General features: G+C 43.6%; 1 protein-coding gene across 2 annotated transcripts in view; it reads right to left on the reverse strand.

The window, feature by feature from the left end:
- Window positions 1-11,653: 11,653 nt before the first annotated feature.
- SLC43A1 (solute carrier family 43 member 1) overlaps window positions 11,654-22,762 on the reverse strand; it is a 44,507-nt gene continuing 33,398 nt past the window's right edge. For both annotated transcript variants that reach the window (XM_039341191.1, XM_039341192.1), the window contains exons 8-15: window positions 18,538-18,719; window positions 16,737-16,883; window positions 16,527-16,562; window positions 15,775-15,913; window positions 15,511-15,652; window positions 15,273-15,346; window positions 14,445-14,568; window positions 11,654-13,740 (exon numbers count right to left, since the gene is read on the reverse strand). In XM_039341191.1, the coding sequence (XP_039197125.1) occupies window positions 13,567-13,740; window positions 14,445-14,568; window positions 15,273-15,346; window positions 15,511-15,652; window positions 15,775-15,913; window positions 16,527-16,562; window positions 16,737-16,883; window positions 18,538-18,719 (1,018 nt within the window). In that variant the 3' untranslated portion in view covers window positions 11,654-13,566. The remainder of the gene's footprint in view (window positions 13,741-14,444; window positions 14,569-15,272; window positions 15,347-15,510; window positions 15,653-15,774; window positions 15,914-16,526; window positions 16,563-16,736; window positions 16,884-18,537; window positions 18,720-22,762) is intronic.

The raw sequence follows: 22,762 nt of genomic DNA on the forward strand, positions 1-22,762 counted from the left end.
AGTTATTTAAAACTAATTAAAGAAATATTAAAATTTTTAAATCTAAATCCCTCATGTTGGTAAATTCACTATTTAGTTACTCTAAATTTTCTTTTTTTTTCTTTTTTCTCTTTTTTCCCTTTTCTCAAAAATAGTTAACAAAATACGATTAAAACACACAATACACACACACACACATACATTTTGGCTTAGCATAGTGTGGCCACTCAGGGTTTTACTCCCTTATTCAGGCTAGCATAGCCTAGGAATCATGAGATGCAGCAATGTTTCTGTTCCTCCTGCCAATCATTTTGAATAAAGCTATGTTGCTAATGCATTACACTGGATTCAAGTTGGGACACTTTAGGGATTTTAGTGAAAAAAGAAAAGGTAAATAAAACTTCTAACTTAGACTATTTATGACTGGGATGAAACTAGACATTTCACGCCTCGTGTACTTGTCTGCAATGTTTTAAATGAAATTTCTTTGCAGCCTGAAGTTCAGCAATAGATCTGTCTTCAAAGCATGTGTGCAAAATGTGTTTCAGGCTGGGTGGGACTACACCTGACCAAGACAAAGAAATGACTGGGGAGAACAGAACCATATTTAAATTTAATTAAAATGGCAATACCATTAATACAATCACTGTTTCTGTGTTAATACTTTTCTCCATCTATCATGCTCAGACTTAAAATTTGCTACTGGGGGGGGGCAGGATAAATCTTTTGGTGAGCCATTTTCAGTTCTGAACTTCTCTAGGAGCCAAATTTTGTTTTTGTTTTTTTCTTTAAAGAATAACTTCCCATCCAGATGCTTTACAAGTATTCTGGTTATCAATTAATATGCTTAGGACACCACAGAAGTGATGGCTTGTTTATTTATATTCATTTAAAATATAGACATAACACATCCTATTTTAAAACAGCTCAAACCAATTTACACATGCAACCATTCAAACAATTAATACGACATAAATTGTAATTCAATTTCTATATTTGAATCAGCAGCATAATATCACAGTTAACAGAGAGAAAAAAGCAGCAACATAAAGTCAAAAATATCACAAGAGTATTGTTATTAAAAACCTGAGACATTAAGGCATAAAAAGCATTTGCCCGGTATAAAAAAGCAATAAAGATGGTAAGAGATGTACTAAAAAACAACCAGGGATACCAGGTAAGTCCTACTTCCAGGTAACCATTTGCAATCCAGGTATAAGCAAGAACCACTTGAAGGCCGTTCTAGTCCCACCTTGTCTGGACAACAAGATGCCAGGCCAATGGTTTTGAAAATTGCTGAGAGGTCCAGGAAAATCAATAAAGTTCATGCATTTAAAGCATTTTTATGGTTGCTCACCTCAGCTCAATGTGACTCAGTGGCACACAAAAGAAAAATACACCTATATTAAGGTGACCAACTTTTTTACAATGAAAAGGAGGACACAAATAAATTGAAGAAAAAATATCGTAAATAAAAGAAACATTTTATTCATTGCAACAATAATACAGACAATTTGCATGTGCAAAGTTTGCCAGCCGGGTGTTTTGGCGCACTCAACAGCAATTCCTATTGGCTTTCGAAAGCCAATAGTGGGAGTAGCACAGCACATGCAAAAGTTGAAAAAAAAAACTTTAAAAAAGAGTGCTGGAACGCCATTCTGAGCGTTCTATGAGGGGGAAAAAAAGCCCTGCAGATTAGTCTTCAAATATCGAAAAGGAGGACATGAAGGAGGACACTTTTTGAGGGAGGACAGAACTTACAAAAGGAGGACTGTCCTCTCTAAAGGAGGACGGTTGGTCACCTTACCTATATATGTGTGTGTATCTTTCAGTGCCAAAACTGAACCTGAACTGCAACTACCTAATCTATTTCATCAAAGAGTTTTTGGATCTAATCAACTACTTTATTTCATTATATTTAAAACATAAAGGGAACACTGGGCAAGTCAAACTAGAGTTTGTTTAATCTTTGTCAGCTTCCCCCAACAACTGTTGCATCCCAAAGCAGAGCAAATATTGGGGGTTCCTACTAATTTTAAGACTCCTGCAAGTCCCTTGGACTGCAAGGTGTTCAAACTGGTCAGTCCTAGAAGAGATCAACCCCGACTGCTCTTTAGAAGGCCAGATCCTGAAGTTGAAACTCAAATACTTTGGCCACCTAATGAGAAGGAAGGACTCACTGGAGAAGGGCCTAATGCTGGGAAAGATTGAGGGCAATAGAAGAAGGGGACGACAGAGAATGAGATGGCTGGATGGAGTCACTGAAGCAGTAGGTGTGAACTTAAATGGTAAGATGGTAGAGGACAAGAAGACCTGGAGGAACATTGTCCATGGGGTCGCGATGGATCGGACACGACTTCACAATTAACAACAACAACTAATTTTATTGTTGCTGTTTATAACTGAAACACTAGGAGGATAAAAAAGCCTTCTCACCCCCAACTCCTTGACTCATTTCTAGCTTCTCTATCTGGTTGATCTGCAGCTGCAGGAACTGTTTCCTGCCGCAGAGAGGCTTGTTTTGTTATTAAGAACAGGGTTGCCTCCATTTTATGAAAGAAAACAAAAATTGTAAAAACCTTACCCATTTAGCACCTGCATCATCGAGGCAACTATTCTACCACAACATTACCACATTCTACCACTACAGATGACAGAGTAGGGGGTGGAGGGGAGGTGAAGTGAAATTGGCCTTTAAAAAAAAAAATAGCATTCTTCCTCTGTTGCTCTTAAAGAATGCTGCATTTTCTCCTTTGCATGTTGCTGACTATTTCTCAGGTCAGTTATCAAATAAAAGCCACATTTTAAGATGCTACTGTGGCTCCAGTGTATTCTCTTGCAAAGTTTTGGCTCCCTTCATAAGAAATCACAGTGCACCCAATGCTTGAATTCACTGATACAGAGCAGTATGTCACACTGAGCTCTACCTCCTTTCCTTGGGATGCTTCAAGCTGAGCTGGTGACTTCATGCTCAGATCCAAGCAGTTTTCTTGACAATCCTATAAAAATGGTTTGGCACTGCTATCTTCTCGGATGTTTCTTGATTTCCCCATATACCAACAGCCCTGTCGTTCTCTGGAAATCTCCCATCAAAGCACTGATCAGATCTAACCCAGAAGGGGTCTGCCAGGCGACGCAACCTACCAAGGTGAGGGTTAATAATAATAATAATAATAGTAAAGTTGGAAGAGACCTTGGAGGTCATCTAGTCCAACCCCCTGCTCAGGCAGGAAACCCTATACCATTTCAGACAAATGGCTGTCCAGTCTCTTCTTAAAAACCTCCAGTGTTGGAGCATTCACCACTTCTGGAGGCAGGTTGTTCCACTGGCTAATTGTTCTGTCAGGAAGTTTCTCCTTAATTCTAGGTTGCTTCTCTCCTTGCTTAGTTTCCACCCGTTGCTTCTTGTCCTGCTTTCAGGTGCTCTGGAGAATAGCTACACTCCCTCTTCTTTGTAGCAGCCCCTGAGATATTGGAACACTGCTATCATGTCCCCCCTCGTCCTTCTCTTCATTAAACTAGACATACCCAATTCCAGCAACCGTCTCTTATATGCTTTAGCCTCCAGTCCCCTAATCATCTTTGTTGCTCTTCTCTGTACTCTTTCTAGAGTCTCAACATCTTTTTTACATTGTGGTGACCAAAACTGGATGCAGTATTCCAAGTGTGGCCTTACCGAGGCATTGTAAAGTGGTATTAACACTTCACGTGATTGTGATTCTATCCCTCTGTTAATGCAGCTTAGCACTGTGTTGGCCTTTTTGGCAGCTGCAGCACACTGCTGGCTCATATTTGGGTGATTGTCTATTAGGACTCCGAGGTCCCTCTCACAGTTACTACTATTGAGCAAGGTACACCCTAAACTATACCTGTGCATTTGGTTTTTCTTGCCTAAATGTAGAAACTTGCTTTTTTCACCATTGAATTTCATTTTGTTAGATAGCACCCAGTGTTCAAGTCTGGGTGCTATCCTTCTGTATCTCAAGCCTGTCTTCTGGAGTGTTGGCTATTCCTGCCAGCTTGGTGTCATCTGCAAATTTGATGAGTTCCCCATCTATCCCCTCATCCAAATTGTTGATATAGATATTGAAGAGCACTGGCCCAGAACAGAGCCCTGGGACACCCCACTACACACTTCCCTCCATGTAGATGCGGTTCCATTGAGGACCACATGCTGAGTACGGCCGGTCAGCCAGCTATGGATCCATCTGGTGGTGGTGCTTTCTACCCCACATTTTTCTATCTTGTCAAGTAGTAGGTTGTGATCTACTTTATCAAATGCCTTACTGAAGTCCAAGTTAGTTTTCCTTCTGTTGAGACAAGTTCATTCAGCCTCAGCTTCCACTATCAATGAGCTGGCTGGGAATGTACTCAAAGTCTACAGTGGGTTTTGAAGGATATGATGGCCAAAAGGAAAGAAATGAAGTGTTTGCCTTTAAAACCATGCTCTATTACTTGATCAGGAGGAAGCAGGATTCCACCTCTTCACTGCATCACAATGTGTTCACATCGCCACCCGCTGGCTTGTACACAAATCATATCAATACCGATTTCTTTTTCTGTCCCAATCTTCCTCTTTTATGTTGCGAACAATCATTGTATTTGCTACATTTTGTGTAAAGCATGAACCAGCCGTTTAGAAGTTTTTGTATTTTAGTACTTGAAAGAGATGCACTTATGGCCTTCACTCTATTGCTTGTCAGATAAGCGGAAGTGACTAAGAATAGCAAAAGGACAGGCCAATTCATGCTAAGCAGAATTTTCCTCTGCTGGAAACTGACAAATCTTTCTTTTTTCTAAATTTGATCCTGAAGGGAAAAATGGACTTTTAACCAAAAATTATTCACACAACACCCTGTACCTCAAACTAACCAGCCATTGATTAACGTGCCATGGAATTGTTTTCATCTCCTAAGGACCGCATAGCTTTTCACCATGAGGATCTTTCCCCAACTGGTCTTTCAAGTCTCTCAAAGATACACTTGTTGCCACTGAACCGAGCCATCCACCTTGCAGCTGGCCATCCTCTTCTTTTTCTTTCACCTTTCTCAGCCTTAGAGCTTTTTTTCCAGAGAGTTAGTTCTTTGCATAAACCATAATTTAGCATATTATGTGCACCCAGAAAATTGGGAGAATTGCAACAGGCTTCCACTTTGGCCCTAAAATTAATTTGCATACAACATACAACACAGAGAGAGAGAGAGAGAGAGAGAGAGAGAGAGAGAGAGAGAGGGAGGGAGGGAGGGAGAGAGAGAGAGAGAGAGACGGCAGGCTTTAAGCTAAAGGATGAGTAGGCACTGACCTAGGATGCCATAGTTTCAGGGCACAAATGGCTCTTTCTGAGTCATTCTAAAAATGCACATCTTTACATTAGTAGGATATTGATACCATTAACAATGCCATATATCCTTGAGTTGTCAACAGTGGCACACTCATTCTGTATAGCTGGATATACAATAGTACAATATACAATAGTAGCTGGATATACAATTTTCTAGAGCAGTGGTTCTCAACCTGTGGGTCGGGACCCCATTTGGGGTCGAACGACCATTTCACAGGGGTCACCAAACAACGCAGTCCGCCAATTTTTTTTTTCCCTTTTCCTTAGCTGTGCTACTCCCTTTTATTCTATTGGCTTTTGAAAGCCAATAGAATAGACTCTCTTGAATAGAGTCTAATTCTATTGGCTTTCCAAAGCCAATAGGAATTGTCCAGGCTGTCTCTGCCCTGCTGAGCCCGCCAAAAGTCCCATTCTGCAAACAGTGCTGCACCAGTTGAATAGTCCTCGACTTACGACCAGTTGAGTAGTCTCGACTTACGACCGGTTGGGGGTCGCGGCATTAAAAAGGTTGAGAACCACTGTTCTAGAGGGTGCATAGCCAAACCAATTATCATTCTTTGGAACATTCTGAACAAGCTATAGTTTTCACAGATACCGTTTCTAAGAATGGAATTTTCCTTCCTTACTCCTAAGAATGGAATCTCTTCAATGAACTGACGTGTATTTTGTAATATGATCACTGGAAGTATGCATTGGAAGAAAGGTATAAACATTTTAAAAAGAACACAAATGAATGAATATTGAATATTTGATATATATCTAGACAAAGCTTTCTGGCCTAATGACCATGTAATTGCTACTCTTGTTTTGTTCCAGTTCCATATTCATGAATTCTCTACATTAACTGTACCTTCATTTGAAAGGATTTTTTTTTCCCTGATACTTTGCCTTTCAGTTTAATTGAGCTGTTTCTGACTCGTATATTATGAATAATGGAAAACAAAGGAAAACTGCTTGACATTTTCCAGGCCGAGATTCTTTGTATGTGTGGGAGAAAATACTATTTCTAAAATATAATCAAATGTTCCTGAAACCAAGTTTTTAATTATTCATAGATGGCAATCTTGTTTGTTTTAAAGTCCATTTCAAGAACCTTAAAGCAAAAATTTCCAACATTTTTGAGGTGTCCAATTTCCCCCCATTTTTTAAATGAAGCACACTATAAAGGTTTATAATAGTAAGAACTCAGGAAAACCAATCATACATTAGCATAGACTCTGGTTCATAAAAAGATCTGCTTCAAGATGATTTTGAATCCCGGTGACTTAATGAACTTCTTTATAAAGATTTATTGGCAGCAACATGGAAGTGGTTTGCTGTGGGCCCCCTTCCAAGATATTTTTTACTTTTTTATTTTTTGCAATTTCCAGTCTAGCCTACAGCCTCAGTGTTCCCTGGCAATCTTCCATCAAGTACTAATAAGGCCTGACGCTTCTCAGCATCCAAGCCCAAACAACAGAGCCCTAAATATGGATTGAAGGAGGAGGCAGAATTCTATCTGGAGAGGAGACCACATGCTGTTTCTCTATGAAGTCATCTAGATAATGTTGTACTCCATGAATTCAACCACATGCAAGTGTTGGGCTCAAAGCATTCAACATCATGTTAAACCACTAGAAACCATTAATCAGTGCACACCCAGTGACGTTTTACACCCGCCCTTAGCTTCTTAAATAAATATAGAGGCTTTTAGCTCAGGTACATGATGTCATCTGAACCTGGAGCAAATCCCATTGTTAGTTTGTAGAAGCTGGAATTTAACTTCTAGGACAAGCATGGTCATGGATTGTTTGCCATCTTTGATGCTGGCTGGATTCATGCAGACTAAACCCAAATCACATCATAGTTTACTGAATTATGAGACGCCAGTTTCTAAAAATTTTTGCTCTGTTCCATGATGAAAATTAACTTTCTTCTCATGTCATAAATACCACAACATATTTTACTGACTGCCCTTCCCGTCCAAATAAACAAATCCATTTACAGTGCTGCATTAAAAAAAAAACAGTTGCATTGGTAACAGTTGTATGTTGCCTACAAAAACAGACAACCTAGTGGATAATGCATTAAGAGTCTAGTAAATAAACAACTGAGAGAGCTCTGAAGGGCACCAAAGAAAACTGGCAAACATCCTTCAGAATTTATTTTCAAACTTATAATAAAATGTTTCCCCAATAGCATCTCCTAGCTGCCTAATCCTACAAACCAAAAGACCAAAATGACAGCACAGCTAGTCTCTACCCCCAGAATGGGCTTGGGGAAAAGAGTCCAGCAATGAGCTTCTTCCATTAAAAAAAGGTGATGGGGGTCTGTAGGCACTCCTCAAAAAAGCTCACAATTCAGCCAGACAGGAGAGGAAGATGCAGCCAAATGAGACCCACTCCAGTAATTGTGTCATGGATATTCCTTTTGACACTTGTAGAACCCTCGTTAGCTATAGATATACAGATTTTGTGAGCTGCCTGAGGGGGAATCCTTGGATTAGAAAGATAGGGTATTAATTAACTAAGCAGAAGGAGCTGTCTTAGATAGAGTCAGACCAATTATTCATCTAACCCAGATCTGTCTAGCTTGATTGGCAGCAGGTCTCGGGCAGCGCTGTTTCTCAGGCACACTACCTGAAAACCTTTCACTGAAGGTGCCACGAATTGATTTGGGGACTTTATATATGCAAACCCATCTCTGCCCCTGAGCTAAGTCCTTTCTCTCTGCCATGCTACAGTCACGGAAGCAACAGGTGTACCACCTGGAGAAAAGATGGCACTTTCTAAAAAAAAGAATGTTCTCCAATGATATCCCATTCTTGGCTATCCTCATGACTGCTGTCGCTTGCTGCTCTCCAGCCCATCAGTTCAAAAGCTGTGGTCCAAAACCAGAAAAATAATTAGCGGTTACTGGGGAATGGACAGCCAGATGCACATGGTATATATGCTCTCTCCTTACTTCTGAATAGGTGGCTGTGTAAGACAGCAGGCACACAACCAAGAAATAGCTGCCCGGCCCTTTGAATCAGCCTCCTGTTTGAAATCAGAGAGATCCCTGCTTTTTTTAGGACAGGACCTTCTGGAGGCCCTGTCTCTTCCCCCCCAAGCAGCGGTGGGGTTCAAATATGTGAACAATCGGTTCTCTGTGTGGGTGCCGCTTCTGGAAGTCCATTCTAGGCCTGGGCAACAAAAAATTAGCTACTGGTTTTGCTGTAGTGGTGCGAACAGGCTGAATCCCGCCACTGCCCCCCAGCATGTGGGGAGAAGCTGTGAGGATATCTGGTCTGGCAACTGGGGGAAGGGAAGGAAGGGTACTTTTGTTTTTAATCATAGTTCTATGGATTGCTGCGAGCCAACTAGAGTCATTACATAAAATAGGCAAGCCGTAGAATTCCTATTTTTTGTAAGCTGCCTAATGTCACTGAGTGAAAGGGCGGCCATATAAATTCTCTAGATAAATTAAAAAATAAAAAAAAGCAACTATCAAAGGATGCCCTCCATCACTACCCTGAAAGTTGGTCTTTTTTTCCCTCACTGAAACAATTGCGCAAAGTAGCATTCAAAAACAGCAAACATATTGAACATCATCCCGAAGATATAACCACACATTACACAATGTAATTTGCTTCTGAACACGAATGCAATCAACCCTGAATTGTTGTCTAGCTTTCTGAAGTAATGCTGAACGTTTTTGTCTCAATCAAGGCTACAGACTTCTTTTAATCTCTACAGTTTTTTGCCAGTTCTTCTCCTCTTCTTGATGTAAGCACAATGCAAGTTACAAACCTCCTTCCCTCAACCACACATACCAGCAATCTGGTTCAGTCAGGGAGATTTATGCAAGCATTCAAGGCTTGAATAAAATGACAGCTTATTAGTTCAGAACTAAAACATGTTGTATTAATATCCAAATGCAACCAAAATATACATGGATTGCCTTGCTTTTGATGTCTCATGAATATTTAGCCTTATCTCCATTTTGGAGCAGTTGGAGATGTGTGCAGGTAGTCTTTGATTTACGACCGGCCACTTAGCAACCATTCAAAGTTCTGATAAACCTACCTGGGGGGGTTACTTACAACCCAGATTCAAAGTTCCAGCCTTAGGCCTTCCACAGGATAACATGACTGAATTTCAGGTACTCAGTTAACCAGGCCACATCTACAGCGCCTTGCAGCATCTTGTGATCACATGACCGGGCTTTACAATAGTTTTGCTGAAAACTGACATTTATTTCTGGTGTTTGGCAAAACCACACTCATAGTGAACCATTGGTTCAATTAGCAACCACTTCAAAGGTCATCACATCACATGACTGACCCCATTTAAAGACAGTCATGAGTTACAACCAAGATGAGCAGGCTCTGTTATAGTCTCAAGGACTACCTCTAAATGCCCTTTTAAGACACAATTGGAATTTGAAGCAAGTGAACGGGGTGGGTTATTTATTGGTAGCATCAAGTATCTGCACATTCTGACCCGTCTCAGATTAAGTAGAAGTATTAGCAGGGCTACAAACTAATTTACCTTTTTTCGTTTCCCCTTTCCTGAAGGGTAATGGTGGAAAAAGATATATGTGTTGATTATCACAGAAATTAATAAACTTCATGTGCACATCCCTTGCACTGATGTGGGCATTGGGCTAACTAACTTTAACCTGTTCTGAGTGTTTGTTTGTTTTTTAACCTCGGCACTGATGCTGGGAAATGAACAATTCTGAATGAGGGGAGCTAAGGAAAAGTAAGTCAAGATATCAATCAAATAATGGCTCTGTCCTAAAAGATACAGAAGTCTCCATCACTTGTGTTCTGAAACTTGTCTTACACTACTTAACACTTTAGCTCTGGAAAATTTCTATGGACACCATGAATAGAATCCTTCCTATCTTCTGATGCCAGATTAGACAGAGAAAGGCAATTCCTCATTTTAGGCTGGATAGACTGGGAACATCACTATTTCTATGTCTTTGTCATGTTTGAAAATAGCCCCCTAATTAAATGCTTCTGATACTGCTTTTAAAGAGGCCTTCTCTCATTCTCTATGCCTTGGCCATTGGCCTGTTCTTATTCTACCAGCATCTTGGCTAAGGTGATCATGCAGACAGTGATGCATCAACTCCATTTACTCCGGATGAAATGAATAAGATAAATCCATTTCACTCTGGTGTTCAAGGTGCAGACTGTTCCAACTGCCTCTGTACTGAGGGACAAGAAGAGCTGCTAGCATTTTCTAATGGACAGTGGCTACAGTATCTTTCTGGGCATCTTCCAAAGGTCGGCAGCAATAGCTTTTGCAGAAGCTCGTCTTCTGCCTGGTAGAAAAATGGTCCAGCAGGAAGAGATCCTGGAAAACTACTGGCCTTCCCAATTATACTGCAGGCCTCTACCTCCTCCTTTTGCATTCGTGCAAAATGAGTGAAGAAAAAAAATCATTAAAAGGAGTAGAAAGATGGGCCCATTTAAATGCCATTACTAGGTTTTTGCTTTCCCAAGTATATCAGGCGTGAGAGCATCACTCATCAGAGGCTGCTCCTAAATCAGATGAGTGACAAGCTGTGTCATTTTGTGTTTAACACACAGATGAGAGAGATGCACACACACATACACAGACAATAGGAATAGATGACAGGCAGATGAGAGACAGACAGACAGACAGACATTGCTGTAAAGGAATGATCTGATGAATTGAGATAAAAATGGTGGGTGTAACCTGCTCTGACTCTCTTATGGATTTGCAATTTAAAAGTAATTCTGAAAACATTACTTTTAGACAGCCAGGTAACTGGTATACCCACAAATAAGCTGTTTTCCAGCTTTGACAGTTATATCAGTTGAACTCTTTTTCAATGGTTACAAACTTGGTAATTTTTGCACAAGTTCAAACTTTACAGTAGTGGAATGGTGTCAATGGGCACCAATATACCATGGGATATTTTCTTTGTGTTTAGTAATCTCTCCCCCTTCACACACACACACCCTGCCCCATTTGGTATTATACATAATGGAAAGATGTACAACAAAATGCCAGATTCTAATTTCACATTTATTTCCAAAAATGAGGAATATTTCTGAAAACAGGTCCTAGGTATTCTTAGAAAATGATGAATGAACAGCATCATTTTTTGGGAAACCCTCCTAACTCACCCCCCCCACCCCCAAAAAAGACTGAGCAACGTTGGAATGCTGGGCTAGAAATGTTAAAAGATCATCTCACCAGTGTGTCTCCTAGTAAAAGGGTGTTTTGCGACTACAAGGCACACCAGGGTAGCCATTCACGAGGAGGCAAGTCCCATTATGGCATCCATTCAGTGAAAGTGTTATGATGTTTCCAAATGTTGCTCATCTAGTAATTTTCACACTTAGCTTCTGCAGTATGCTATACAGAGAAGTCCTTGAAACCGTTTCAAAAAACTCCACTGATTCAAAATATGGCAGCCCCACTTTGAGCAGAAACAGGCCAAATTATGATTTTCCCCTGGCTACCACATTAGCTGATGGTGGATGGCTTTGACCTTTGGAACAGAACACTCCATCAACCACAGCCAACGGTGCCTTCTCCTCCATTTTTTCCAAGTCACAACCACTGAATGGAAACTTGCAGGTATCTTTGAGTAGGACTAAAGCATTTTCAGGGCTGGTTCTAGTACAGGTGGTCCTCGATTTAACAATAGTTCATTTAGTGACCGTTCAAAGTTACAACAACACTGAAAAAAAGTGACTGAGGACCATTTGTCACACCTAGGATTGTTGCAGCATCACATTTCGATCCTGTGATCAAAATTCAGATGCTTGGCAACTGACTCATATTTATGACGGTTGAAGTGGGGTCACTTTTTATGACCCTCTGACAAGCCAACTCAATGGGAAAGCCACGTTCCCTTAACAACTGTGGCAAGAAAGGTCGTAAAATGGGGCAAATTTCACTTAACAACTGTCTCACTTAGCCACGGAAATGTTGGGCTCAGTTGTGACTGTAAGTTGAGAGTTACCTGTATGCAGAATTCCCTCCCAAGGAAGAATCGGCCCAGCCCTGCTAAACGCTACTTTTTGTACCTCATAAAAACATTTTTAACCACGTTTCCACCATTTCTATTTTTAATCTACCTACATTTTATCATTCAGTTGCCAGTTGGCTTATTTAGTTTTTTAGACAGTTATTGGGTTTAATGTTGCACAGAAACTTATTTAATTTTATTGTTGGATCGCTGTATGGCTTTATTTTGTTTTAAGACAAACCACAGCCTGCTCTTAATAGAAAGGCAGCAATACAATTTCCATATCAATAAAAAAGTTTGGCTGGGATCTGCCAGTGCAAATCCAGTCGCTAGGATTTAAAAAAAATTTTTTGGGGAAAGGCCCAGGCAGAAAGTCAGTCATGAAAAATTGGCACTTCTATTCTTCTGACACAAGTCTTGTTAAATCAATGCCTGCCTACACTTCTGTAGTATACAAACCTTGTCACACTTGCAATCAAGACAGATCAAAGAACAATATCTGGAAAAATTCACAGCACTCAAAAGGCCATTAAATTCATCTCTGGGGGACAATTCATGGGGAGGGGGCTTGTCTTTTAAAGCTCAAAACAGGATTGGGAGCTAAGGCACAACCTGCAGCATTCATTATCAAGCAATGATCTAACACGGCATCCAATTTTTTGACACCCCCAATATTAGTTGCCGAACCCCAAGGGGACAGAGTCACAAGGGACTCCCTGGGACTGTTAGCAAACAATAATCCTTTTGAATTTACTTCTGGGATTTTGCAGTCACTTCTTGATTTTCTCTGCAATAATTATCAGGCAGGGAGGAGACGGAAATGGTGAGAGTCAAGTTCCTGCCCAGGGCCAAACAACACTGGAAAATTTCGACTGGTGAGAGCTACCTAAGGTGCTGTACGTTAGGCATGGTACTCCACCCTGCCAACCCTTCATTCAAGATCTTTTCATAAATGCTTCTTGGTTTCCAATGCTTAGTGACTGATGTTCTAATCGTCTATTTAAAAATCACTGAGCTTTTTAAAATACCCTGCAAAAAAAATAGAGTTTTGTTTCTATATATATATAAAAATATAGATAGATATAAATATAGATAGGCATTTGTTGAGAATTAAAAGCACCTCAGTTATTTTCATAGTTCCCAAATGTAATGTTCTCACAGTATTGTCTCATCCCTTTGCTCACGGCGCCTTGCTCCATCTGTTAGGCACACCAGTTCTGCATTCTGCTCTCCATCATCCACAACTCCCCACTTTCCCCATGCCTGATTTATAAAGAGGTGGCTTCATTGTTCAGCAAGCCATTGGCAAGTGTATTGTCCTGGAATTTCACAGGAACACCATCTTTGGCCATTTGCTTCTGGATAAGTTTGTAGCGGTAGTAGAAGAGATAGCCGGGGAGCAGGAAGCCCATAAATGAGAAGATAAGCAGGGCAAGATTCACCTACAAATAAAGCAAGGAGGATCAGTCATCTACCATCATATCCATGAATTATGTCCATTTATGATCAGTGACAGTAACTGGTACGAAATTGCTAATTTTGTTTCTGGACTAGCCTGCTTTGACTTCATCAAAGCCCTAATTTTCCATTAATATTCTTTCATTCAAAATGAGATCACATATATTTATTTTAGAAATAATAATTATCTACCTACAATAGATAATTACAGTACATTCCCATATAAAGCCATCCGTGAACAGTTCTCCCTATCCTGCAGTGACATCCCAGAGAAAAAGTCAGATGACAAAGCCAGTCAGAGTAATTCTGTAGCTTGTGGAGCTTATGTGACATCACCAATATCTCTCTTTTCCAAATCTGTAAAGCACTTTTTAAAAACCCTTTTTAAAAAGTTGCTGATATGGAGTGAGAGTTGCAAATTAGACATAGGATGTATGTGGGTTTGGGTACAACAACAGCTTTGGGGAAAAAAGGCAAGGGATACACTGATACACAAAGTACAGAATAAGAAAACTGAGAACCAAAACATATTGTTAGTATGGGAAGAAGCATATCAGCTTGGCACTGAGCTTGCTAGAGTGTTTGTCAGTAAATCTAAATAGGGAAGTGGATTTCACATCAGACATGAAAAAAACACCTCATTCCTTCTTCAAGTACTCCTATCTTCATTCAAACAACTAAAACTCACCCAGAAGGGATCCCCTTGTAATGGTCCCACCATAGCCATGAAAAATGGCTGTTGTAGGAGAGCAAATACGGCACTGATCAAGGACTGGAGCCCGGTCAATGTACCAAAGTGATTGGAAGGGTACCTGGTGATCAAACATAATGTGAAGAAAACAACTCTCAAAAAGCTAGAAAGGCTATTGACAACCCTTACCTCAACATCTACATAGAAATATATATTCTCAACAACCACAAGTTTCTATTTTGTTTAGAGAAATGGAAATCTATCAGTTGTTTAGGGTTTGGGAACCTGTGGTCCTCTAGAAACTGCTAAACTGCAACTCTCTGCAGCCCAGTCAATACATCTAATGCTGGGAACAATGGTTCAACATCCTCTAGAAGGCCACAGGTTCCCCACCCTGCTCAAAAACTGTCCAATCTATCAATATTATAAAGATTTAAAAGAAAGCCTCAATGGATTAAACTTGTATTTAAGTCTAAGAAAATGCTAATGGAAAATGTAAGAAGCAAGATAAACTGCCACTCTTGTTTAAAAACCATGAATAGTATTTAGATTCAGTAATTGGAAAAGAAATTTAACTAATGCTTCTCTTCTACTTCATCCTCTTCCATTCTTAGGGAAGATTTGGTCCCTTGGGAAAAAAGACAATGGGATAAGCAAGAAAAGAAAGCCAACTCACAGAGCTTTCTTCTTCTGGAACGGACTGCCCTGCTTAGATTAGAAGGACTACCCCATTTTCACCTGAGTAGCAAACCATTCTACCAAACAGGGCAATACCTTTGCACTCATTCTCAAGTGCAAAAGATTCTATCCAGTGGCAAAACTTACACAGCAGCATAGAGACTTCCGCAGGCAGAATGGAAAAAGCCGCGTACCATGGTGTGAAGAATGAAGGTCACAAACTGTAGGGGAAGAGACAAAGAAAGAATGAGGAGTCATTAAATTAAAGATAAGTTAAGGAGCTGGTGAGGGAAGGAAACCAGCACTGAGGCAGCAGAAGAGCATTATCAAGGGGAGAGAATATCAAGGAAAATCAGAGAGGAATGAAGAACACAACAGAGGTTACCTGCAAAGGAAGGTTGTTGATCAAGCAGGTGATACCAAATCCAACCAACAGAAGGTTGGTGGTGACAAAAGCTCGGATAGCATTGGTGAGCTTCTGGATCTTAAGATAGCGGACTTTAGGTGGAATTCCTTTCATCTCAGGACTAGGAAGATAAAGGAAAGTCATCATTGGTCCTCCTATTAAATGCCCCAGCATCTCTACCCTCAAGCATGGGTTCCATTCTACATTTGCTGTTTTGTCATTTGGAAATTATCAAAGTCTCACTTGATAGATCCAGCACGGTTTGTATTTCCTGGTGCATCCACACAATCCTTTATGCGCCAGTCCATCACATAGCCAATGAAGGGACAAGTGAGAAGACATAATAACTGCATGACACCAAAGATGGAAGAGTAGAAACTGACTGTCCAACAACAAAAAAAGGAGAGGGGGAATGAGAAAATAATCCAAAGAACCAGGAGAAATGTTCCTTTCCTAACCAAAATAAATCATTTTGGAGCCCCAAGGCATATTATTCTAAGCTCATGGGGGGGGGGATGAGATAGAAGTATAAAACCACATCGTAACAGAAATGAAACCTTCATTCAGAACAGCAGAAATTCTCTGGTCCAGCTTATTTACACACTTGGATCAACCTGCTGACCATCATTTTATGCCTTGTTAGCCTTGCACTTCCCAGTCCATAACAGGAAGCTCCTGTTAACATCCACAGTGGTAATGATGGTTCTGCTGTTTCAGCACTCTGATTTCACTAATGTGAAAAAAATCATCCCCCTACATCTACCCAGTAATCAGAGAACACGAAGGGGGCAGATAGTTAGCAGTACTTGAGCTCACAGCAATGGCTAGAATTTTTTGAAGGACATGGAGAATATTTGGAAGGTTTGTTTCCTAGGAAATGGAAGATTTCACCTTAAAGCTTGGACAGAGAACTGTATATAGAAGCCCTTTATCAGATTACATTACACATATACTTTGAGAGACCCATCTTAGCCCCAGGCAATTAAGGCTCCTGCCTGTGTTCTTGGCTTTATCCTCCAATTCTTCTGGCACTGGAATAAAAAGAAAAGAAAGAAAAAACTCACATCAGAATAACCAAATTTATTTTCAGGATAGAACTTTCAACTAGAAGCTCACTAAGCAGGAAGAAACAACCTGATTCTTCCCTCTCATTGCTTCCTTTTTCTCCTGCATTGCTTCCAGACACCCTTTCCCGTTGAGCTCACCAGGGTCCACGCCACCCGTCACCTGGAACGCCAGCATCTTGTTCATAGCTGCCATATAGAAGATGATACGCAACTGGGTCATGCCCATTGTGATGAGGCTCCACAGAAAGATAGGAGAACAGACACTGTGGCAGAAGGGGATGGAGCCTGCGTCCAGAAGGAAAACGTTAGAATGCTTTTCGGACAAACAAATGAATATCCTTTCCCCTTACACTGTACTTATTAGGGAGGAATTGGATTGTGTCTCAGACAAGACTTCTCCATAAGGTGCTTTATGGCTATAGCCTCCCAGAAAAAGTAAGCTGTCCCAGGCAATCTATCTGGCATCAGACCTAGAAAGACTGATCTAAACAATCCTTTCTTAGCACTCTGCTTTTCAACAAGGTAGGTAATAAAGATTCACCTGAGAGTCAGAGATTATGATCTCTTAGGAATGTACTAGTGATTTCAGCTAGACCAGGGGTAGGCAACCTTGACTCTTTTATGACTTGTGGACTTCAACTGCCAGAATTCCTGAGCCAGCACGGCTGGCTCAGGAATTCTGGGAGTTGAAGTCTACAAATCATAAAAGAGCCAAGGTTGCCTACCCCTGAGCTAGACAGAATATTCAGTACTTCAGGAGGCTTTAACAGTTCTGAAAGGCCAATGATACTTAATGTACAGGAAGTCCTCATTGAACAACTCCCCTGTTTAGTGGCCATTCAAGTCATAATGGCACTGAAAATGTGATTTTTTTGACCAGTCTTGTGACAATGGCAGTGTCTCTGCGATCGCGTGGTTTTAGCATGAGGCACTTCATAACCAGAGGGCATTTGCAACCAGTGGAGTGTCCCATGGCCACATGGTCATTATCCACATACTTCACAACCAGTTTCTGACAAGCAAAGTCAAGGGAGAAGCCAGCAGTAAAATTGTAGTTGGGGTCACATGATGTTTTGCTTAGAGAAGAAGTTGCCAGTCCCGACTCTGGTTAAGTGAGGACCCCCTACAAGCAGAGAGGATTTCTGCTTCACAGAATTTGTTTATCTTAATCAATTAAATACATCTTTTCTGTTATTTGTATACCTGGATTGAGTTCAAGCTCCACAAAGGTACTGGTCACATAGCTTGCTTATTTACAAGTTTCATTTTTTCCCTGGCTGATCTTTTAACCTATACTGCTACAGGATTGCTACCGGTAGAAACCTAGAGAGAAAAGACTGTTCCTTTACGAGAACAGTACAGAGTTAATTCAATTACAACACCAGGTTTTTTTTTTGTTGGTTTGCTTGCTTGCTTGCTTGCTTGTTTGTTTGGTCAAAAGAACAGCAGTTGGACTGGTGATCCATATCACTCCTATTTCTATCTTGAATTTTGTTTTGTTTTCTTTTTCCAGTTACCACTGCCTAGAACAGGCAAAGGAGGTGTTTCCCTCCAAATTTAGGACTGAAGCCAATAAACAGAAATGCTCGAACTGTCTCCTGCCAACAGATGGAGCCAGATGCCAGGGTCTGTCCTGAGCTTTGGCAGCCACAGCTAACAATCACCCCTGATGCCACAGGCCCAAAGCTGGAGAGGGAAGGAACAGCTGGGAGGGAACATATAATGTAGTGCCAAATCTACAAACAATGGAAGTTCCCATTTCTTAGGAAGGCTGGTACCAGCCCTCAAACCTCCAGCAACCCTTCTCGAAGCAGCTTGCAAGCCAGGCACATGACAAAACAAACTGCAAGCTTTGTGAAAAAGGCTCTTTGCACACATCCCCTCCTCATATAGCTTCTCTCACTGAGCTGAGGGATGGCAAGGCAAGAAGAAGACTCACGCTGGGCTGATTTGGTGGCCCCTTGGCAGAGGTCCTGCACTGATGGGTAGAGGGCCTTCTTGCCCCCCTCCAGCTGCGGCTCCCTCTGGCTTAGCCGCTGCCCCACAGCTGTCACATGCAGGTAGAATCGGTCACCGGTCACCTTGTGATCTAGAGCTAGGCTGCTCAGTTTGATCTTCTTCCTGTTTTAGGGATAAAGGGTCGAGGAGGAGAAGGAGAGACAGAGTTGGACTCACACACTAAACAAAGCCTATACATGGTGGCACAGTGGTTAGAATGTAGTACTACGGGCTAACTCACTGCTCACTCCAGGAGTTCAGTCCTGATGGGCTCAATGTTGACTCAGCCTTCCATCCTTCCAAGGTCAGTAAAAGGAGGACCCAGATAGTTGGGGGCAATTATGCTTTATAAAGGAGCTGTCAGACCCAGCACACTACCAACCTGGCCGCTACCAACCTGGCCGTTTGCAGCCTCCAGCCTGCGCCAACGGCGAGCGCGTCCTGGCGGCTCCGGCGGGACGGCACCTACACCGCCGGCGTGATCTGCGTGCAGCCAGCTGATTGGGCATGTGACGTCCTCACGTGGAAGCCAACACGGGGGATGGGGGCTGTGGGCAGGAGCTATGAATTGCCGCTGGGTCTGACAGGATCTAATGTCAGTTAGGGCGGGGGGACGGACTTGTTTCATGGGGCTTGCTGCTGTGGGACTGACTGAGGACTTGTTTCATGGGGCTTGCTGCGGTGGAGGTTAGCACAGGGTGGGGTGGATGGGTGGATTATGGGCGGGGTATCCTTATAAGGCTTGATGAGGGTGTGTGCTGTGGGTGTAGCCCGGGACGGCATATAGCGCGCGGGGTTGGAGCCTCTCCCAGGGTAAACTTTGTTTCCTGCAACGTGCAATAAACTTTGTTGGATTCTGGAGCGTGCCTGGTGTATTGCTTGCCTGATTCACTCAAGGACGTTCCTTACAGTAAGTTTACCCTCATCTTGCTTGCTGTTCGACGCCGGTTGCCTGCAGCGTCATGGTGGAGGGAACACAAGGGGCAGACCCGGTGGAGACCGCAGAGGCGGCGGAACCCGACGAACAGCTGGAGAGTCCGGCTGTCGGCAGCGCAGCAGTCAAGCAGCCAATAGTGCGACCAAAGGAGAGGGTTCGCATTCCGGAGGTGCTGGAACCAGGTTTAAAGCTACAACGCCCGGGGGGGGGCGAGGCCGACTGGTGGCTAGGTTCGGCGTGGGAAGGACCAGAGGACAATAGGGGGCGGCGGTTAGCGCCGAGTTTCACCGGATGGAGGGAACGCCGGGTGACTGGAGATCCGGAGGAGGAATGGAGCTGCTCCACGGCTCCAGGACAGTATACCTTAGATGTGCTAAGAGAGCAGTTCGGGGAACGTCTTCATCCCGCAACACTCCGTAGTCCTGTTAAGGACAGTCCGTCCTATTCCTCCCGTTTCCGCCTGTCCAGTCCAGGATTGGAATTAAAATCAAGTGATCAGTTTGCGTTCCAGGACCCTGGCCCGGGGCGGGTTGAAGCGGAGCGACCCCGTTACAGCCTGGGACCACGCCCGGCGGCAGGACAATCTTTAGGTACCGACAGACAAGGGGCAGGGTCCATGGGGGAGGGGTTTCGCCCTATACCACACCCGGGGGCTGCCCCGTACGGGGGTCAGGCGCCAACCCCATGGCCACAGAACATGGTATGGAACCCCCCCCGATCACCCTCACGTTCGATGGTGACTCAGATCGGTTAGCAGTGTTCCTGAGCCACGTGCTAAACCACCTGGACCGCTATACCACCTTATATTCCTCCAATTGGGCGATGGTGGTGGCGGTCACAGCATGCTTGCAGGGTGAAGCCGCTGCTTGGGCCGCAGATCTATACAGCGACCAAGCAAGAGAGTTGACCGACGTAGGGCTGTTCCTCGAGGCGCTGAGAGCAAGGTTCGACGACCCAACCCGGTTACAAAGAGCTGAGGCCCAAATAGTGGGGTTAAAGCAGAGGGGTAGACCGGTGAAGACCTATATCCGCGAATTCCAAAAGGCGGCCGGGAGGCTGAGGTCGTGGCCGGATCGTTTACTGATTCACCACTTCCAGGCTGGATTGGATTCGGACATACGTCGCGCCTGTGCGGTGAGAGGAGTTGTGGGACGCCTGGTCGACTGGTTTAAAGCTGCCATGGAGTTGGAATTTGGACTGAGGGACCGTCCCGACGTACGTGCCGACAGGCCGCCCGCGCGCCGTGCTCCAGACCGATCCGGAGAGGGCACTACACAAGCCGTACCGGGTACCACCCGGCCGAAGCCCGTATTCAGGTGCTTCCGCTGTAACCGGCCGGGCCACCAGGCCGCAGAGTGCGGGATAACAGATCTCACCGAGCTGACCGGTACACCAACGGCGATCGGAAGACCGGGCGTTACGCCGAAGAGAACGGCGGAGAAGTCCCGAGTTGCATCCCAGACGGCTCAGACGTCGTTCCAACAACTCCCTGGTGATACGACCCCAGTGCTCCACGAATATGAAGAGGAAGGTCAGGTGGAGGATCCTATGGTGAGTGAACCGATAGTCCCATTTAACATTCCGGTAACATTGACTAGCCCGGTCACTGGGGAGACAAAATCATTCCAGGCATTGGTTGACACTGGCTGCACCAGATGTCTTATTAGCAAGGAGGTGGCGTCCCAGATGCATATTAGGGTGACCCGATTGAAGTCCCCCATTCGCTTTGAGCAGGTGGATGGGTCCGTATTAGGAGGGGCCCCGACTACGCTAGTGACTGAACCCGTTAGGATGGAGGTAGCCGCGCATTGGGAGATGTTGAGATTCATAGTAGTTCCATCCATGTCAGAGGCTATTATCCTGGGGTTGGCGTGGTTGGATAAATGGACACCAACCATATGGTGGGCAGATGGCTCCCGCCATCTACGCCTTACAGCAGGCCCTCAACCACCAGTCCCGGAGCGGTATAATAGCAACATGAAAGGGGAAGGGGCAGATCACATAACGGATGGGAATCAGGGCGAGTACCCAGCAGTGTACGAGGATCTTGCAATGGTCTTTAGTGAGCAGGAGTGCGACAGTCTGCCTCCCCATAGGCGTACAGATTGCGCGATTGAACTTATCCCTGGGGCGAAACTCCCAAAGGCCCGAATGTACCCAATGACATTCACGGAGTTACAGGAGATGAGGCAGTACGTGGATAAGAACTTAGCCAGAGGATTTATAGTACCAGCACGGTCTCGGATGGCCGCCCCTGTACTGTTCCAGGGAAAGAAGGATGGGGGTTTGAGGTTATGTGTAGACTTCCGAGGTCTCAATGCGGTGTGTATAGAACAGGTGTATCCTCTGCCCCTTATAAAAGACCTTCTGACCCACTTGGCTACTGGAACAATCTTCACAAAGCTGGACCTCCGTGAGGCATACTACAGGGTTCGCATCAGGGAGGGAGATGAGTGGAAAACAACCTTTAACTGTCCGCTAGGCAGTTATCAGTTCAAAGTAATGCCATTCGGGTTACAAGGGGCCCCGGCTGTGTTTATGCAGCTGATCAATGAGGTGCTGCACGACCACCTATACAAGGGTGTCCTCGTGTATCTGGATGACATCTTAATCTACTCACGATCACTAGAGGAACATGTGGAATTGGTGCGCACGGTTCTACGAAAATTGTTAGACGCTCAGCTGTACTGTAAAATATCGAAATGCGAATTCCACAAGGAGCGTATTGACTATCTTGGCTTCAGAGTGTCGGCGGCAGGGATAGAAATGGATCCCAATAAAGTAAAATGCGTATTGGAATGGCAAGCGCCAAAAACCCGTCGTCAGCTACAGCGGTTTCTAGGGTTTGCGAACTTTTACCGGCAGTTCATCCCCTCCTTCGCTGACGTGGCCCTGCCGCTGACTCAGCTGTTGCGCACCAAGCGATTAACCGGAAAACCTCGCCCAGGACAACCTCTTGCCTGGACTATGGCCTGCCAACAGGCTTTCGAGTCCCTTAAAGGACTATTCGCACGAGAACCCATTCTGATACACCCCGATCCAGGCCGGCCGTTCGTCGTACAGGCCGACGCCAGCGATGTCGCCATTGGGGCGATATTGTTGCAACGTAATACAGACGGACTGTTACAACCGTGTGCCTACACGTCCAAAAAGTTCACGGACACGGAACGCCGCTGGGCAGTGTGGGAGAAGGAAGCGTTTGCTGTGAAATGGGCCCTGTCGACATGGC

The sequence above is a fragment of the Crotalus tigris genome, unplaced genomic scaffold (genome assembly GCF_016545835.1).
Source record: "Crotalus tigris isolate CLP2741 ecotype Arizona unplaced genomic scaffold, ASM1654583v1 scf7180000017764.6130737, whole genome shotgun sequence".
Lineage (NCBI taxonomy): Eukaryota > Metazoa > Chordata > Lepidosauria > Squamata > Viperidae > Crotalus > Crotalus tigris.